At 39.3% G+C, this 20,788-nt stretch overlaps 1 protein-coding gene across 3 annotated transcripts in view; it reads right to left on the bottom strand.

Annotated features, from left to right (window-relative positions):
* The window catches only part of ZPBP (zona pellucida binding protein), a 154,312-nt gene that overhangs the window by 83,659 nt on the left and 49,865 nt on the right, over positions 1 to 20,788 (bottom strand). For all 3 annotated transcript variants that reach the window (XM_033194264.1, XM_033194263.1, XM_033194262.1), the window contains one exon: positions 407 to 625. In XM_033194264.1, coding sequence (XP_033050155.1) covers positions 407 to 625 — 219 coding nt within the window. The remainder of the gene's footprint in view (positions 1 to 406; positions 626 to 20,788) is intronic.

The following is a 20,788-nucleotide window of genomic DNA, read 5'->3' on the forward strand; positions in this document are numbered from 1 at the left end:
AGTCCAATTCTTTGTTTTCCAGAAAAGATTGGGCCTCTACTCCACATTATTAAGAAAAGCATACTAAGCTGAATGGTACCTCTGGTCTATGATATTAACCCATCTTATAATTAGATGATTTTACAAATTAAATCATTATACCTAAATAGCATGACTTTCCTTACACTAAATTCCACTCTACAGTAAATTATCATAACAGTGTTATTGAGAGAGCAAACTTTTCATTAGTACATGAATCAGTAGAATTCTATTTGAGGGGTTAATAGCACTAAGTCAAAGTAGAGAACAAAATATATTCGGATATATAGTGTTTATATCGTAAAAATGCTGTGAGTAATTAACAACATTTTTTAACTCTTAGTTATGTGTTCTCCATTTGCTTTTCTAATGAATTGTATAGACTTACCTGAAAATGTAAAGAACAATTCATTTTGCAAACCAGCTCTTTGCATTTTAATATGATGGCATTCAGACTTAAGTAAGGAAATTTCACATGAAAGGTCAAGAAGCAGTTTGCTTAAAATCTGAATAAGTTTCTTCTCAAAAGAAATATTATAAATACTATTGCAGGGAGCTGCATGATATCGAGCTGTGAACTGATAATAATAATGAGGCTCACGATAAGCTGTAAAAAATTAAGAAGAGAAAGACAAAAAAATGGTTACTTATAATTCAAACATATTGTAACTATTTAAGAAATATGACTACCTGGTATAAATTCTTGGTACATGTTTTTAGATACAATTATATTTATTTTTAGTTCACCAACACTTATCGTGTACCAACACTTATCTAAGTACCAACACTTATCTAAGTACCAAATACTATGATAGACACTTCACAAATAGTGACTCATTTGAATCTCTCAGCATCATTAAGATTTTCTATCTGTCATAAAGAAATTGAGGGAGGCAGGGATTATGTCACATGTCCAATGCCTATGCTTTCAAAACTAAGATTCTAACTTACGGAGCTTGGTCCCAGAGCCTATTCTATTAACCTTAACACTATGCTGCTCAAACTCAGGTATAACACTTCTCTAAGTTTAAATATTTATCTTGGAAGAAATTAAATTCATATAATTACGAACAATATTCAAAAATATATGTTTCTAATAAATACACAATTAGTTTTATTGAGTACAACAGCTGGAACTGAGAACACACACACACACACACATACACACATATATATATATATATATATATTTTACCCATCCCAAATTCTCACTGAAATGACACAAGAAAAATAAAAATGAAAAGAAATTCACTACAATACCAAAAGTCAGAAAAGTTCATCTTCCAAAACAGGGTGGTCTGTTGCTACTTCTGTCAAACAAGGGAGACTTCCCTGCCTGTTCCTGGATTAGGCTCAGGAAAAGCTTCCTGCACACACTGAAGTGCACCCAGCCATTGTTTACTTTCCTACCTACACATTTAAGCTAAAATTAAGTACACATAGTTAGCTACCCTCCATCTTTGTATTCGGAGTAGAAACCAGACAGCTTCTAATTGCTAAGGAAACCTCTATAGGTTTCATTTCTGAACAGGAATTCTAACATGCTTTTTGTACTGATTCATCCATCAGCGTAGGTACACATTTATCATGTATACATACATATATCATGACTTATAACATCAAAGATATGTAATACATACAAATATCACATAGAATAACTGAACCTGAAGGATCAGAGCTAGAAACTCTAGTGAGTCACAGTATGACTGGGGACAGAGAAAGAAAACTTTTTCTCTCCAGAAATCTGACCCATATGAAGGTATTTCCTGAAATAGAACTAAGTCTGAATTTAAGTCAAAATATCCCCCAAATTCTCTGAAACACTGTATCAAAAGTATACTCTTCTGAGCCTCCAGCAGAAGTACACACAAACCAGCAACAATTCAGGATCAGCTTATGTGCATAAAAGAGTTAACGCTGCAGGTGGGAGGCTGCTTGCATGATTAGCCCCTGGCTGGGAAACACTTCCCTCCACAAGACAGGAATCCTTTTCTTCACGATAAAACTGTCTTCTTAAGCACCTGATGCACTGAACATCTTTCTGCCTTCTGGGAGTCTGAGATTATTGGAGTTGCTAGGCAAAAGTGCCTGCAGAACTGGTCCCTAATAAACATTCTGGATGTGTTACTGCTTTACTCTGTTGCTTTTGTTTTTTCTTCAAAAGCTCTCTGCAAATCCTAAAGTGTCTTCAAGAAGATTCACGGAATAGACTTTAAATACACTTAAGTACAGTTTTCCGACATCACTGAGATAACACAATTAGACTGGTTAAGAATTTGAATAACTCCCATTTTAAAAACTAGACTCATAAAATTGCTAATCTAACATCAAGCAGAAAAAGAATTATGTGGGACTGAACTGATGCAGGACTAGAATAATTTTTAATGACTTTTTGTTGAAAACATTGCTGATTATTTTTTGTTTCTTTTTCCAGAGTTGAGAAAGCTTTTTTTTTTTTTTTAAGCTACTTATAGTTTGCAGGAATTGGGTAAAGTATATTTTTGTAAGCAAAATCAAAACATTTACCTTTCTCTCTGATTTCTTCTGAATTGAGAAACTAACCATAAATATTTTTATTTTATGGCAATATAGTTATTTGCATAACATTAATAAGAATCTGTTTCCTTTCATAATAAGACACAGTTAAAAACACATATTACAAAGGCTTTGATTGGGATGTCACATTTTCAGGTATGACCAGGCTGCTTTAAGGAACTAAAGGTTAACTAGGATCCAATTAATCCCTTGGAAAAACTGGCCAAGTAAGCTGTCTACATGGTTCCTTTACAGGGTTACTAGCCTTGTGGTAAGTAAAAAAAATATCAGTTTCTGAGAGGTGCAGAATACTCTAAATACTTTGGGGACTTCAGGGGCGGAGCAAGATGGCCGAATAGGAACAGCTCCAGTCTCCAACTCCCAGCGCGAGCGACACAGAAGACCGGTGATTTCTGCATTTTCAACTGAGGTACTGGGGTCATCTCTCTAGGGAGTGCCGGACAATCGGTGCGGGTCAGCTGCTGCAGCCTGACCAGCGTGAGCTGAAGCAGGGCGAGGCATCGCCTCACCTGGAAGCGCAAGGGGGAAGGAAATCCCTTTTCCTAGCCAGGGGAACTGAGACACACAACACCTGGAAAATCGGGTAACTCCCACCCCAATACTGCGCTTTAAGGAAACAGGCACACCAGGAGAATATATCCCACACCTGGCCGGGAGGGTCCCACGCCCACGGAGCCTCCCTCACTGCTAACACAGCCGTCTGCGGCGATCTATCCGCAAGGCAGCAGCGAGGCTGGGGGAGGGGCGCCCGCCATTGCTGAGGCTTAAGTAGGTAAACAAAGCCGCTGGGAAGCTCGAACTGGGTGGAGCTCACAGCAGCTCAAGGAAGCCTGCCTGTCTCTGTAGACTCTACCGCTGCGGACAGCGCACAGCTGCAGTCCATTAGGGGAAAGAGCGGGCCGCTGCAGACCCGAACGACTCTGTCTGACAGCTTTGGGGAGAGCCGTGGATCTCCTAACGCGGAGGTTGAGATCTGAGAACGGACAGACTGCCTGCTCAGGTGGGTCCCTGACCCCTGAGTAGCCTAGCTGGGAGACATCCCCCACTAGGGGCAGTCTGATACCCCACACCTCACAGGGTGGCGTCACCCCTGAGAGGAAACTTCCAAAGGAAGAATCAGACAGGTACACTCGCTGTTCAGCAATATTCTATCTTCGGCAACCTCTGCTGCTGATACCCAGGCAAACAGGGTCTGGAGTGGACCTCAAGCAATCTCTAACAGACCAACAGACAGTCCTTCTGACTGTCAGACGGAAAACTATCAAACAGGAAGGACACCTATACCAAAACCCCATCAGTACGTCACCATCATCAAAGTCCAGAGACAGATAAAACCACAAAGATGGGGAAGAAGCAGGGCAGAAAAGCTGGAAATTCAAAAAATAAGAGCGCATCTCCCCCTGCAAAGGAGCGCAGCCCATCGCCAGCAACGGATCAAAGCTGGTCAGAGAATGACTTTGACGAGATGAGAGAAGAAGGCTTCAGTCCATCAAACCTCTCAGAGCTAAAGGAGGAATTACGTACCCAGCGCAAAGAAACAAAAAATCTTGAAAAAAAAGTGGAAGAATTGACAGCTAGACTAATTAATGCAGAGAAGATCATAAACGAAATGACAGAGATGAAAACCATGACACGAGAAATACGTGACAAATGCACAAGCTTCGGTAACCGACTCGATCAACTGGAGGAAAGAGTATCAGCGATTGAGGATCAAATGAATGAAATGAAGCGAGAAGAGAAACCAAAAGAAAAAAGAAGAAAAAGAAATGAACAAAGCCTGCAAGAAGTATGGGATTATGTAAAAAGACCAAATCTACGTCTGATTGGGGTGCCTGAAAGTGAGGGGGAAAATGGAACCAAGTTGGAAAACACTCTTCAGGATATCATCCAGGAGAACTTCCCCAACCTAGTAGGGCAGGCCAACATTCAAATTCAGGAAATACAGAGAACGCCACAAAGATACTCCTCCAGAAGAGCAACTCCAAGACACATAATTGCCAGATTCACCAAAGTTGAAATGAAGGAAAAAATCTTAAGGGCAGCCAGAGAGAAAGGTCGGGTTACCCACAAAGGGAAGCCCATCAGAATAACAGCAGACCTCTCGGCAGAAACTCTACAAGCCAGAAGAGAGTGGGGGCCAATATTCAACGTTCTTAAAGAAAAGAATTTTCAACCCAGAATTTCATATCCAGCCAAACTAAGCTTCATCAGTGAAGGAGAAATAAAATCCTTTACAGATAAGCAAATGCTTAGAGATTTTGTCACCACCAGGCCTGCCTTACAAGAGACCCTGAAGGAAGCCCTAAACATGGAAAGGAACAACCGGTACCAGCCATTGCAAAAACACGCCAAAATGTAAAGACCATCGAGGCTAGGAAGAAACTGCATCAACTAACTAGCAAAATAACCAGTTAATATCATAATGACAGGATCAAGTTCACACATAACAATATTAACCTTAAATGTCAATGGACTAAATGCTCCAATTAAAAGACACAGACTGGCAAACTGGATAAAGAGTCAAGACCCATCAGTCTGCTGTATTCAGGAGACCCATCTCACATGCAGAGACATACATAGGCTCAAAATAAAGGGATGGAGGAAGATCTACCAAGCAAATGGAGAACAAAAAAAAGCAGGGGTTGCAATCCTAGTCTCTGATAAAACAGACTTTAAACCATCAAAGATCAAAAGAGACAAAGAAGGCCATTACATAATGGTAAAGGGATCAATTCAACAGGAAGAGCTAACTCTCCTAAATATATATGCACCCTATACAGGAGCACCCAGATTCATAAAGCAAGTCCTTAGAGACCTACAAAGAGACTTAGACTCCCATACAATAATAATGGGAGACTTCAACACTCCACTGTCAACATTAGACAGATCAACCAGACAGAAAGTTAACAAGGATATCCAGGAATTGAACTCATCTCTGCACCAAGCGGACCTAATAGACATCTATAGAACTCTCCACCCCAAATCAACAGAATATACATTCTTCTCAGCACCACATCGCACTTATTCCAAAATTGACCACATAATTGGAAGTAAAGCACTCCTCAGCAAATGTACAAGAACTGAAATTATAACAAACTGTCTCTCAGACCACAGTGCAATCAAACTAGAACTCAGGACTAAGGAACTCAATCAAAACCGCTCAACTACATGGAAACTGAACAACCTGCTCCTGAATGACTACTGGGTACATAACGAAATGAAAGCAGAAATAAAGAGGTTCTTTGAAACCAATGAGAACAAAGATACAACATACCAGAATCTCTGGGACACATTTAAAGCAGTGTGTAGAGGGAAATTTATAGCACTAAATGCCCACAAGAGAAAGCAGGAGAGATCTAAAATTGACACTCTAACATCACAATTAAAAGAACTAGAGAGGCAAGAGCAAACACATTCAAAAGCTAGCAGAAGGCAAGAAATAACTAAGATCAGAGCAGAACTGAAGGAGATAGAGACACAAAAACCCTCCAAAAAATCAATGAATCCAGGAGTTGGTTTTTTGAAAAGATCAACAAAATTGACAGACCGCTAGCTAGACTAATAAAGAAGAAAAGAGAGAAGAATCAAATAGACGCAATAAAAAATGATAAAGGGGATATCACCACCGACCCCACAGAAATACAAACAACCATCAGAGAATACTATAAATGCCTCTATGCAAATCAACTAGAAAATCTAGAAGAAATGGATAATTTCCTGGACACTTACACTCTTCCAAGACTAAACCAGGAAGAAGTTGAATCCCTGAATAGACCAATAGCAGGCTCTGAAATTGAGGCAACAATTAATAGCCTACCACCAAAAAAAGTCCAGGACCAGACGGATTCACAGCTGAATTCTACCAGAGGTACAAGGAGGAGCTGGTACCATTCCTTCTGAAACTTTTCCAATCAATAGAAAAAGAGGGAATCCTCCCTAACTCTTTTTATGAGGCCAACATCATCCTGATACCAAAGCCTGGCAGAGACACAACAAAAAAAGAGAATTTTAGACCAATATCCCTGATGAACATCGATGCAAAAATCCTCAATAAAATACTGGCAAACCGGATTCAGCAGCACATCAAAAAGCTTATCCACCATGATCAAGTGGGCTTCATCCCTGGGATGCAAGGCTGGTTCAACATTCGCAAATCAATAAACGTAATCCAGCATATAAACAGAACCAAAGACAAGAACCACATAATTATCTCAATAGATGCAGAAAAGGCTTTTGACAAAATTCAACAGCCCTTTATGCTAAACACGCTCAATAAATTGGTATTGATGGAACGTACCTCAAAATAATAAGAGCTATTTATGACAAACCCACAGCTAATATCATACTGAATGGGCAAAAACTGGAAAAATTCCCTTTGAAAACTGGCACAAGACAGGGATGCCCTCTCTCACCACTCCTATTCAACATAGTGTTGGAAGTTCTGGCTAGGGCAATCAGGCAAGAGAAAGAAATCAAGGGTATCCAGTTAGGAAAAGAAGAAGTCAAATTGTCCCTGTTTGCAGATGACATGATTGTATATTTAGAAAACCCCATAGTCTCAGCCCAAAATCTCCTTAAGCTGATAAGCAACTTCAGCAAAGTCTCAGGATACAAAATTAATGTGCAAAAATCACAAGCATTCTTATACACCAGTAACAGACAAGCAGAGAGCCAAATCAGGAATGAACTTCCATTCACAATTGCTTCAAAGAGAATAAAATACCTAGGAATCCAGCTTACAAGGGATGTAAAGGACCTCTTCAAGGAGAACTACAAACCACTGCTCAGTGAAATCAAAGAGGACACAAACAAATGGAAGAACATACCATGCTCATGGATAGGAAGAATCAATATCGTGAAAATGGCCATACTGCCCAAGGTTATTTATAGATTTAATGCCATCCCCATCAAGCTACCAATGACTTTCTTCACAGAATTGGAAAAAAGTGCTTTAAAGTTCATATGGAACCAAAAAAGAGCCCGCATTGCCAAGACAATCCTAAGTCAAAAGGACAAAGCTGGAGGCGTCACGCTACCTGACTTCAAACTATACTACAAGGCTACAGTAACCAAAACAGCATGGTACTGGTACCACAACAGAGATATAGACCAATGGAACAGAACAGAGTCCTCAGAAATAATACCACACATCTACAGCCATCTGATCTTTGACAAACCTGAGAGAAACAAGAAATGGGGAAAGGATTCCCTATTTAATAAATGGTGCTGGGAAAATTGGCTAGCCATAAGTAGAAAGCTGAAACTGGATCCTTTCCTTACCCCTTATACGAAAATTAATTCAAGATGGATTAGAGACTTAAATGTTAGACCTAATACCATAAAAACCCTAGAAGAAAATCTAGGTAGTACCATTCAGGACATAGGCATGGGCAAGGACTTCATGTCTAAAACACCAAAAGCAACGGCAGCAAAAGCAAAAATTGACACATGGGATCTAATTAAACTAAAGAGCTTTTGCACAGCTAAAGAAACTACCATCAGAGTGAACAGGCAACCTACAGAATGGGAAAAAATTTTTGCAACCTACTCATCTGACAAAGGGCTAATATCCAGAATCTACAAAGAACTCAAACAAATATACAAGAAAAAAACAAACAACCCCATCAAAAAGTGGGGAAAGGATATGAACAGACATTTCTCAAAAGAAGACATCCATACAGCCAACAGACACATGAAAAAATGCTCGTCATCACTCGCCATCAGAGAAATGCAAATCAAAACTACAATGAGATACCATCTCACACCAGTTAGAATGGCAATCATTAAGAAGTCAGGAAACAACAGGTGTTGGAGAGGATGTGGAGAAATAGGAACACTTTTACACTGTTGGTGGGATTGTAAACTAGTTCAACCATTATGGAAAACAGTATGGCGTTTCCTCAAGGATCTAGAACTAGATGTACCATATGACCCAGCCATCCCACTACTGGGTATATACCCAAAGGATTATCAATTACTCTACTACAAAGACACATGCACACGTATGTTTATTGCGGCACTATTCACAATAGCAAAGACTTGGAATCAACCCAAATGTCCATCTGTGACAGACTGGATTAAGAAAATGTGGCACATATACACCATGGAATACTATGCAGCCATCAAAAAGGATGAGTTTGCGTCCTTTGTAGGGACATGGATGCAGCTGGAAACCATCATTCTTAGCAAACTATCACAAGAACAGAAAACCAAACACCGCATGTTCTCACTCATAGGTGGGAACTGAACAATGAGATCACTTGGACTCGGGAAGGGGAACATCACACACTGGGGCCTATCATGGGGAGGGGGGAGGAGGGAGGGATTGCATGGGGAGTTATACATGATATAAACGTCATGCACATGTACCCTAGAACTTAAAGTATAATAAAAAAAAAAAAAAAAAAGAGAAAAGCAGGCTTAAAAAAATATATATATATATATTTCTTGTAGCCAGTAAAAAAAAAAAAAAAAAAAAAAAAAAAAAAAAAAAATACTTGGGGACTTCAAGAAAAGAATTCACTCAAGTACTACAGGTAAAATCTGAGGGTGAGTCCATGGCTTGACTTCCTAACCTGGAGAGTATTTTAAAAGTCTTTTCCTTATGACAAGTTTCAGCAAAGCCAACTTTAAAAGAGCCTATAATAAGGTCAATCATTATTTTTTCTACAGTTTATTTATTTAATTATTTATTTAGAAATGGAGTTTCACTCTGTCGCCCAGGCTAGGGTGCAGCAGCGCAATCTCTGCTCACTGCAGCCTCTGCCTCCCAAGTTCAAGCGATACTCCCACCTCAGCTGCCCAAGTAGCTGGGATTACAGGCGTGCACCACCATGCCTGGCTAATTTTTGTATTTTCAGTAGAGATGGGGTTTCACCATGTTGGCTAGTCTGGTCTCGAACTCCTGACTTCAAGTGATCCACCTGCCTCGCCTCCCAAAGTGCTGGGATTACAGGTGTAAGCCACTGCACCCGGCCTTGCTACAGTTTATATAACTAATCAAGCCAACTATAATGAGGCTAAAACTTATTTTACAACCAAACTGGACTCATTGTGATCTTTGGTAGAAATAAGTGACCAGAGAGAGAAAAATTATGTTTCAAGAAAAATTTAAAAACTATAGTGCGCTCGTTATTAGATTCTAGCTTTGTCCATTTGCTTTTGGGGGTTTTTTAAAAATTATCTAGGCTGAGTCTTGAATTTTTAGTTTCTTCCAATATCTGACTATGACTCTCCAGACTAAAATTTCCAGTATTTCTCCCACTCACTCATCTGACTCTAAATCCCTAGACATCAAAACTGCTTTTCCTAAAGTCCTGCAAGTTAATGCTAGACAACCTGATATAAACTTTGGAGAAATCACTACAACAACTTATGTATGTACAGAAAGTTCAGTGGAACCCCTGATTCAAACAACAATCTGGGAAAATCTATCAAATTGCCACTCCTTGTCCATCCCAACTGAAATGTTTTGAGTCAAAATCTAAAATATTCTCAGCTGACTGCCCTCCAAACTCAAAGACTAGTTTGCAGACTGCTTCAGATATTAACTTTTGTTTTTCTGTGTTTTCCATAAAAATGCTTCCAACTAAATACCAGTGTGCTTATACCATATAGAGACTGAATTTGAAAAAAATTCACCTATAACACCACGTCCTGAAATCAGGCTCATCTGTTCAACTAAGCTAATTATTCTTAGGACGAAGAGACTCATTCAGTAAGACATGGAATCCACTTTGTTGCTTTCCACTTGTTTCAATCTATTTCTCCTCCTTTGCCAGATTAGAACCTCTAACCCAAATCTCCCCAAAGCTACCAACTTGGACTTTAATATGTAAAACTTTCTAAAACTAAAGCTCTAAAAAGGGGAACTGAAGAAAAACAAAGTATTTCTCTCCCCCAAATATTGAAGGTTGTAAGGTTAAAGACGCTGAAAATGGAGGGGACCATTCAGGCCTTAGCCTCCATTTGCCCAAGGGCAGGACACCAATCCTTCCTTACTGGAGATAACACTTGCTAATCTGTCCAGAGAAAGCACCAGCAGGCACCAAAGGAATCTGGGAACAGATTTTACTATCATCCCACATTTTCAAACCTTTTAGAAGACTGGAATTGCTCTCTCCTTTGTTTTGTCACTAAATTGGATTTATGACTCTTTGTTAAAATATTATGTAAGCAAGGCCCCTAAGGTACCAATAGGAGATACTTTTGAATTGAGGCCTCTCCAGCATGATAGCTACAGCACATGCATAAACTTCTGCCACTTTCTTCCTTGTTAACCTGGCTTTTGTTTTCAGCAGTGTCTCAACTAAGAAGTTATTCAATTGCCAGTACAGTTCAAGGCCACTGCCTTGCTTTCTACTAAATAAGTGACAGTAATTTACCCACCATAAGTGCAAATATCAACACAGTAGAAATAGCAAATAAAATCTTAGTATAATTACGAAATTAGTTTTCACCTTACTGATCCCTTGAAAGTGTCTCAGGGACTCCCAGAGTTTCACAGACCATAATTTGAGAACCACTGATCTATAGTCAAAGTACTGTTAGAAATTGACAAGAGCACAAAAACAGGAAAACAGGCAAAATATATAAACAGAAAATCTTATATGGGAAAATGAACATATATAAATAGAAGCTCAAAGACAACAGTATTAAGGAAAATGCAAATTATAAGTGATACAGTTTTTTTACATCCACTATATAGATAAAAGAGCAATAAAACCTATTTTATTGGTGGTAAGGATACAAAGAAGTATATGTACATTATTAAAATTTAATAAAATGTAAAAATGTAAATCCTCAAAATGTTAAAGAAAGGAATAAATTAAGAACAGGAAATTATAAAACAAAAACAGGTGAATATGACCAAAAACAAGTGGGGATTATAAAAATGCAAGATCTAATATATTGGAGAATGAAAATATAGTCATTGAAATAAAAAGAAAAAATCACCAAAGTTAAAAAATAAATAAATTAAATGAAATAGATAAGCTAAACGGCAGACATAACATACCTGAAGAAACATTTGGTAAATTGCATGAGAGTACCTAAAATACACCACATTTAAAGATTCTGGTATATGAAAGACAAGCTAAAGGTTCTGAATTATAAGTTAAGAAATCCTAATAAATATGTTCATTTGTTTGTTTGTTTTGAGACGGAGTCTTGCTCTGTCACCAAGGATGGAGTACAGTGGCATGATCTCGGCTCATTGCAACCTCCACCTCCCAGGTTCAAGTGATTCTCCTGCCTAAGCCTCCCGAGTAGCTGGGACTACAGGCACCTGCCACTGAGCTGGCTACATTTTTTTTTTTTTTTTAGTAGAGACGGGGTTTCATCATATTGGCCAGGCTGGTCTCGAACTCCTGACCTTGTGATCTGCCCTCCTCAGCCTCTGAAAGTGCTGGGATTACAGGCATGAGCCACCACGCCTGGCCAATAAATATGTTTAAGTAGCATTCCAGAAATAAAAATAATCAAAAGGAGGCTTTGAAAGAAGTCAACAAAATCCAAAACTTCAATATTATAATATGTAATCCACACTCTCTGACACACAAAAAAATCAAAATAAAAATCAACAACAAAAATCCCTCAAACATTTTTAAACAAATAAAATACTAAATAACAAATGACTATAAAAGAAATAATAGTAGATATGACTAAATATTTATAAATGATGATAAACATATCAGTAATTGTGGGATGCAATTATAGTAATAAAAAAGTAAATTTATAGTCTAACTAGATTTACCCAAAAAATAAAAAGAAAATAAATGAGCTAACTGTACTACTCAAGAGTCTACATAAAGAACAAGGTTAACACAAGACAGCAAGTTAGGGAAAGAGAACAAGAAAAATCAAAGAAGGAATGAATCCCTGAGAAATATAAAAAAAATTATAATTCAGGTAGAAGGACAGTAAAATCCATGATACATAAGAAAAACATCAAATAATGTACTAACAGCAGAAAAAAGCTGTAAAATTTAATATATAAAGAAAAAACAAATGACTACATAAAACACTATAAATATCTTCATGTCAATGAATTTGGAGAGTTGGATTAAAACTATTTCTAGGAGAAAATAAATTATTATTCATAATATTAATTATTACAATGTGTGCAAGAAGAAATAAACTGAATAAAGTAATGACTACTACTAAAAAAATAACTGTAGGAGACAGACTTCTGACTAGACAGCTGGAGGAGCTCTGCAAACTCCAACAAAGCTGCTATAAATTCTTTTTTAAAAACAACCATTAAACAGTCTTTGGAAATTGTCCTAAGGGCATAGAAAAAATAAACATTTATTCAAAGAAGTCTATCGAATGTCTGTAAAAATAGTGTAATAGTCTGTTCTCACACTGCTATAAAGAACTACTTAAGACTGGGTAATTTATTAAGAAAAGAGGTTTAACTAACTCACAGTTCTGAAGGCTGTACAGGAAGCAGCATGGCTGGGAAGCCTCAGGAAACTTAGAATCATGATTGAAGGTGAAGGGGAAGCAAGCAGGTCTTACCATGATGGAGCAGGAGAGAAACAGAGAGTGAAGGGAGAAGTGCTACACACTTTCAAACAACCAGATCTCATGAGAACTCACTATCACAAGCACAAGGAGGAAATCTGCCCCCATGATCTAATCACCTCCCAATAGGTCCTTCCCCCAACATTGGGGAGTACAATTAAACATGAGATTTAGGTGGGAATACAACCAAACCATATCAAACCTGCTCCCTTCCTCCCTTCCCTAAGCTCAAGGAGAGGGAGAGAGAGAGACACTCCATTCCAGATTTCTACAGCCTAACACAGGGTTCTTTCCCCACCCAAATTTCAGTTAATGGACTATCTCCCAGGAAAGGAAGGATGTCAGCATTTCTCATCTACCCCCAGGTCCATGTTGCTGAATGTATTAAGTTCCAGGTGAATCTGGCTGAGAGGTGATGGCTACCTTCTTCCACCTAGTCCCAACTCCTGAAACAGAGGCTCTAAATCAGGTAGAGGAACACTAAGAATACTGAGTCCTCCATCACCCTTACCCCAATTCGTGGTGTAAGGGTTCCACATCAGGACTGTAAGCTGATGATACCTAGGGCTCCTGCTACCCCTACATCAAGTGCTCAGCTCCTAAAGCAGGGTGTCACCCAGAAAGAAGCACACCACTGTCCCCAGCCTCAGCTTCAGCGCTATCGCTCAGAGAATTTCCCCAGGGAAGAGAACCAGGCTGCAGAACAGAAAGCTCTGAATCTCAAAGGAGCTGGTTTCACTTGCATGTAAGTGTAGACAAGCTCAACTAAGACGAGTTTCACAGATTCACTGGAGTTATAAGCTAAACTACAACTTGGCCAGACAGCAACACAGAGAGTCACCTGGGAGAAGCAATACTGGGATCAGAACATATCTCAAACGCTGACCTAAAGAACTAATACTTCAAGAAACCTAAATTTAACTGGATCAGTAGAGCAATTTATTTCCTAGGGCACTGTTGAGAGCAATAGATCAATCACCCGAGTGAGTACGTTTCAGAAAAGAGACAGTCAGAGACGGCCCTGCCAAAACTGCTGTGGGTACACCCAAGCTGCATCTTTCAAGGACATACATCAGAGGCTTCACCCAGCAACTTCACTTCAGAGTTGCTATAATATACAGTCATGTGCTGCATAATTATGTTTTGTCAACAACAAACTGCATATACAATCTTAGTCCCATAGATAATGCCCTATTTTTAGTCTACCTTTATAATATTCAGATATGTTTAGATATACAAATACCACAGTATTACAACTATATACAATATTCAGTACAGTATCATGCTGTGCAGGCTTGTAGCCTAGGAGGAAAAGGCCATACCATGTAGCCTATGTGTGTAGTAAGCTATACCATCTAGGTTTGTATAAGTATACCCTATGACGTTCACAAAACAAAACTGCCTAATGACACATTTCTCAGAACATATCCCCATCATTAAGAAACACACAACTATATTATCTAAAATGTGAAGTTTCTGACAAAAATTTGTAACACACGTAAGGAAACAGGACATATACTGGAAAAAAGTAAGCAACAGAAACTATCTGTGACAGTGACCAGATGTGGGATTTAAAAAAATAAACACTTCAAATAATTCATTATAAATATGTTAAAAGAATTAAAGGAAACCAAAACTGAAGAAGATATGGTTATAAAATCACATCATATAAAGAATATAAATAAAGACTGAAATTACAAATAAGAATGAAATGGAAATGCAAGAGTTGAAAAGTAAAAATACTAAGAGGGCTCAAGAGTAGATTTAAACCGGCAGGAGAAATAATTAGCAATATTTGCCACATACCTAGCTTGAAATAAATTCCAAAAGAAGTCATTCAGAAGAAAAAAACGTGATGCCAGCCAGTATCTGAATCCACACACACACAAAAACAAAGTGCACCAATTAAGGTAATTATGTAATCAAAAAGACAGTACAACTATGCATTTCTTCTACTCTTTTCCCTTTTACTGATTTAAAAGCAATTTCACAGAAGAATTTATACCTAATGTATAAACTGGGCCTATAACACATAAATATATATATTTGCCAATAATAACACAAAAGAGGTGCATAAGAGAAGCTGTATTGGGCTAAAAAAAAATTCATATGGTAACTTGAATCCAGGGAACAAATGAAGAGAACCACAAATGATAAATAAGAAGGCTATATATGACAAAACCTATAAATATATACTTCCTATCCTTTCTACTCTCAGCTTATTTGAAAGACACAAAATTACAAAAAATAATAACAAGGTATTGTTTAGTTTGTAACATCTAAAGATATAATATGTGTAATATTGATACCATAAATTACAGAGAGACAGAAGTACAAAAGAGTAACATTTCTATAGCTTGCTGAAATTAAATTAGTATAAATCTAAAATTGATTCTGATAGGTTAATATGTATGTAGCAAGCTCTAGAGAAATTAATAAAGAACTGGAAATAAACAGCAAAAAGTAAAGAAATGAAAATACCACATTAGAAAATATTCATTTAATTCAACAGAATTAATGCAGAATAGAAGAATACACATGAAGGACACGGAAACAAAAAGTAAAATGACAAAGTATATCCAAGTATATCAATAATAACATTAAATGTTAACGGATTAAACAAGCCAATCAAAAAGCAGATTGTCAGACTAGATTTAAAAAGTGATATCCAACTACACTATATATTGTCTACGTGAGATGCACTTTAAATTCAAAGATACGGCCGGGCGCGGTGGCTCAAGCCTGTAATCCCAGCACTTTGGGAGGCCGAGACGGGCGGATCACGAGGTCAGGAGATCGAGACCATCCTGGCTAATACGGTGAAACCCCGTCTCTACTAAAAAATACAAAAACTAGCCGGGCGACGAGGCGGGCGCCTGTAGTCCCAGCTACTCGGGAGGCTGAGACAGGAGAATGGTGTGAACCCAGGAGGCGGAGCTTGCAGTGAGCTGAGAGCCGGCCACTGCACTCCAGCTGGGTGGCAGAGCAAGACTCCGTCTCAAAAAAAAAAAAAAAAAAAAAAAAAAAAAAAAAAAAAAAAAAATAAATTCAAAGATACAAATAGGTTGAAAGTAATAGAATGTTAAAAGATATACCACACATACTGCAATCACAAGAATACAATAGTGGTGACACAATTACCAAACAAAACAGACTTTAAGTGGCTGACAAGATGGCTGAATAGGAACAACTCTGGTCTGCAGCTCCCAGCGAGATCAACGCAGAAGGCAGGTGATTTCTGCACTTCCAACTCAGGTACCCGGCTCATCTCACTGGGACTGGTTAGACAGTGAATGCAGCCCACAGAAGGCAAGCTGAAGCAGGGTGGGATGTCGCCTCACCCGGGAAGCACAAGGGGTCGGGGAACTCCCTCCCCAAGCCAAGGGAAGAAATGAGGGACTGTACCATGAGGAACGGTGCATTCCAGCCGAGACACTACCCTTTTCCCACAGTTTTTGCAACCTGCAGACCAGGAGAGTCCCTTGGGTGCCTACACCACCAGGGCCCTGAGTTTCAAGCAGAAAAGTGGGCAGCCATTTGGGCAGACACCGAGTGAGCTACAGGAGTTTATGTTTCATACCCCAGTGGCACCTGGAACACCAGTGAGACAGAACCATTCACTCCCCTGGAAAGGGGGCTGAAGCCAGGGAGCCAAGTGCTCTAGCTCAGCAGATCCCACCATCCCAGAGCCCATTAAGCTAAGATCCAATGGCTTGAAAGTCTTGCTGCCAACACAGCTGTCTGAGGTTGACCTGGGATGCTTCAACTTGGTGGGGGAAGGGGCATCTGCCATTACTGAGGCTTGAGCAAGCAGTTTTCCCCTCACAGTGTAAACAAAGCCGCCTGGAAGTTTGAACTGCGTGGAGCACACCACAGCTCTGCAAAGCCACTATAGCTAGAGTGCCTCTCTAGATTCCTCTTCTCTGGGAAGGGTATCTCTGAAAGAAAGGCAGCAGCCCCAGGCAGGGGCTTATAGATAAAATTCCCATCTCTCTGGGACAGAGCACCTGGGGGAAGGGGCGGCTGTGGGTGCAGCTTCAGTAGACTTAAACATTCCTGCCTGCCAGCTCTGAAGAGAGCAGTGGATCTCCCAGCACAGAGCTCAAACTCTGCTAAGGGACAGACTGCCTCCTCAAGTGGGTCCCTGACCCTCGTGCCTCCTGATTGAAAGACTTCCCAGCAGGGGTCAACAGACACCTCATACAGGAGAGCTCCGGCTGGCATCTGGCAGGTGCCCTCTGTGATGAAGCTTCCAGAGGAAGGAATAGGCAGCAATCTTTGCTGTACTGCAGCCTCTGCTGGTGATACCTAGGCAAAGAGGGTCTGGAGTAGACCTCCTGCAAACTCCAGCAGACCTGCAGCAGAGGGGCCTGTTAGAATGAAAACTAACAAAGAGAAAGGAATAGCATCAACATCAACAAAAAAGGACGTCCACACAAAAACCCCATCCAAAGGTCACCAGCATCAAAGACCAAAGTAGATAAATTGATGAAGATGAGGAAAACCAGGTATCAAGGTATTATCTACCTTCAGAAGGTTGGAAATAACAAACCTCTGAGCTAAAGGAGCATGTTGTAACCCAATGCAAGTAAGCTAAGAACCTTGAAAAAGGGTTAGACAAATTGCTAACTAGAATAACCAGTTTAGAAAAAAACACAAATGACCTGATGAAGCTAAAAACCACAGCATGAGAACTTCAAGAGCACACACAAGTATCAATAGCTAAATCAATCAAGCAGAAGAAAGGATATCAGAGATTGAAGATCAACTTAATGAAATAAAGCATGAAGACAAGATTAGAGAAAAAAGAATAGAAAGGAACAAACAAAGCCTCCAAGAAATATGGGACTATGTGAAAAGCCCAAACCTACGTTTTATTGGTGTATCTAAAAGTGACGGGGAGAATGGAATCAAGTTGGCAAACACTCTTCAGGGATGTTATCCAGGAGAACTTCCCCAACCTACCAAGACAGGTGAACATTCAAATTCAGGAAATACAGAGAGCACCACAAAGATACTCCTCAAGAAGAGCAACCCCAAGACATGTAATTGTCAGATTCACCAAGGTTGAAATGAAGGAAAAGATGTTCAGGGCAGCCAGATCGGGTTACCCACAAAGGGAAGCCCATCAGACTAACAGAAGATCTCTCTGCAGAAACCCTACAAGCCAGAAGAGAGTAGGGGCCAATATTCAACACTCTTAAAGAAAAGATTTTTCAACCCAGAATTTCATATCCAGGAAAACTAAGCTTCATAAGAGAAATAAAATCTATTACATACAAGCAAATGCTGAGAGATTTTGTCACCACCAGGCCTGCCTTACAAGAGCTCCTGAAGGAAGCACTAAATATGGAAAGGAAAAACCAGTACCAGCCACTGCAAAAACATACCAAATTGTAAAGAACATTGACACTGTGAAGAAACTGCATCAATTAACAGTCAAAATAACCAGCTAGCATCATGACAGGATCAAATCCACATGTAACAATATTAATCTTAAATGTAAACAGGCTAAATGCCCCAATTAAAAGACACAGAATGGCAAATTGAATAGAGTCAAGACTCATCTGTTGGGAACAGGCCCCCAAATCAGGTCATAAAGCGGCCTTAAAACTGGCCATAAACAAAATATCTGCAGCAATGTGACATGCTTGTGATGGCCATAACGCCCATGCTGGTTGGTTGTGGGTTTGCTGGAAGGTTGTGGGTTTACCAGAATGAGGGCAAGGAACACCTGGCCCACCCAGGGAGGAAAACCGCTTAAAGGCGTTCCTAAACCACAAACAATAGCATGAGCGATCTGTGCCTTAAGGACATGTTTCTGCTGCAGATAACTAGCCAGAGACCATCCCTAGTTTCACCCCATCCCTTTGTTTCCCATAAGAAATACTTTTAGTTAATCTATAAACTATAGAAACAATGCTTATCACTGGCTTGCTGTCAATAAATATGTGGGTAAAACTCTGTTCAGGGCTCTCAGCTCTGAAGGCTGTCAGCCCCCTGATTTTCCACTCCACACTCTACATTTCTATGTGTGTGTCTTTAATTCCTCTAGCACCGCTGGGTTAGGGTCTCCATGACCTAGCTGGTCTCAACACCCATTGGTGTGCTGTATTTAGGAGATCCATCTCACATCCATCTCACACACACAGGCTCAAAATAAAGGAATGGGGGAATGTTTGCCAAGCAAATGGAAAGCAAAAAATAGCAGGGGTTACAATCCTAGTCTATGATAAAACAGACTTTAAACCAAAAAAGATCAAAAAAGACAAAAGAAGGGCATTACATAATGGTAAAGGGATCAATGCAACAAGAAGAGCTAACTATGCTAAATATATATCCACCCAATACAGGAGCACTCAGATTCATAAAGCAAGTTCTTAGAGACCTAGAGACTCCCACACAATAATAGTAGGATACTTTAAGACCTCACTGTCAATATTAGACAGATCAATGAGACAGAAAATTAGCAAGGATATTCAGGACATGAACTCAGCTCTGGACCAAACGAACCTAAAAGACATCCACAGAACTCTCCACCCCAAATCAACAGAATACACATTCTTCTCAGCACCACACTGGACTTATTCTAAAATTGACCATACAATTGGAAGTAAAATGCTCCTCAGCAAATGTGAAAGAACAGAAATCATAACAAATAGTCTCTCAGACCACAGTGCAATAAAATTAGAACTCAGGATTAAGAAACTCACTCAAAACTGCACAACTACATGGAAACTGAACAATCTGCTCCTGAATGACTACTGAGTAAATGACAAAATTAAGTCAGAAATAAGTTTTTTGGAACCAATGAGAACAAAGACACAATGTACCAGAATCTCTGGGACACAGCTAAAGCAGTGTTTAGAGGGAAATTTATAGCACAAACTGTCCACAGGAGAAAGCAGGAAAGATCTAAAATTGATACCCTAACATCACAATTAACAGAACCAGAGAAGCAAGAGCAAACAAATTCAAAAGCCAGCAGAAGACAAGAAATAACTAAGATCAGAGCAGAACTGAAGGAGATACAAACATGAAAATCCCTTAAAAAAATCAACGAATCCAGGAGCTGGTTTTTTGAAAAGATTAACAAAATAGATAGACTGCTAGCCAGACTAATAAAGAAGAAAAGAAAGAAGAATCAAATAGACACAATAAAAAAATAATAAAGGGGATATCAACACTGATCCCACAGAAATACAAACTACCATCAGAAAATACTATAAACACCTCTAGGCAAATAAACTACAAAATCTACAAGAAATGGATAAATTCCTGGACACATACACCCTCCCAAGACTAAACCAGGAAGAAGTCAAATCCCTGAATAGAACAATAACAAGTTCTGAAATTGAGGCAGTAATAGACTACCAACCAAAAAAGCCCAGGACCAGACCGATTCACAGCTGAATTCTACCAGAGGTACAAAGAGGAGCTGATACCATTCTTTCTGAAACTATTCCAAACAACAGAAAAATAGGGACTCCTCCCTAACTCATTTTATGAGGCCAGCATACTCCTGATACCAAAACCTGGCAGAGACACACACACAAAAAAAGAACATTTCAGGCCAATATCCCTGATGAACATCAATGCGAAAATCCTCAGTAAAATACTAGCAAACCGCATCCAGCAGCACGTCAAAAAGCTTATCCACCATGATCAAGTCAGCTTCATCTCTAGG

This window comes from Trachypithecus francoisi, unplaced genomic scaffold (assembly GCF_009764315.1).
Source record: "Trachypithecus francoisi isolate TF-2019V2 unplaced genomic scaffold, Tfra_2.0 Lachesis_group4, whole genome shotgun sequence".
Lineage (NCBI taxonomy): Eukaryota > Metazoa > Chordata > Mammalia > Primates > Cercopithecidae > Trachypithecus > Trachypithecus francoisi.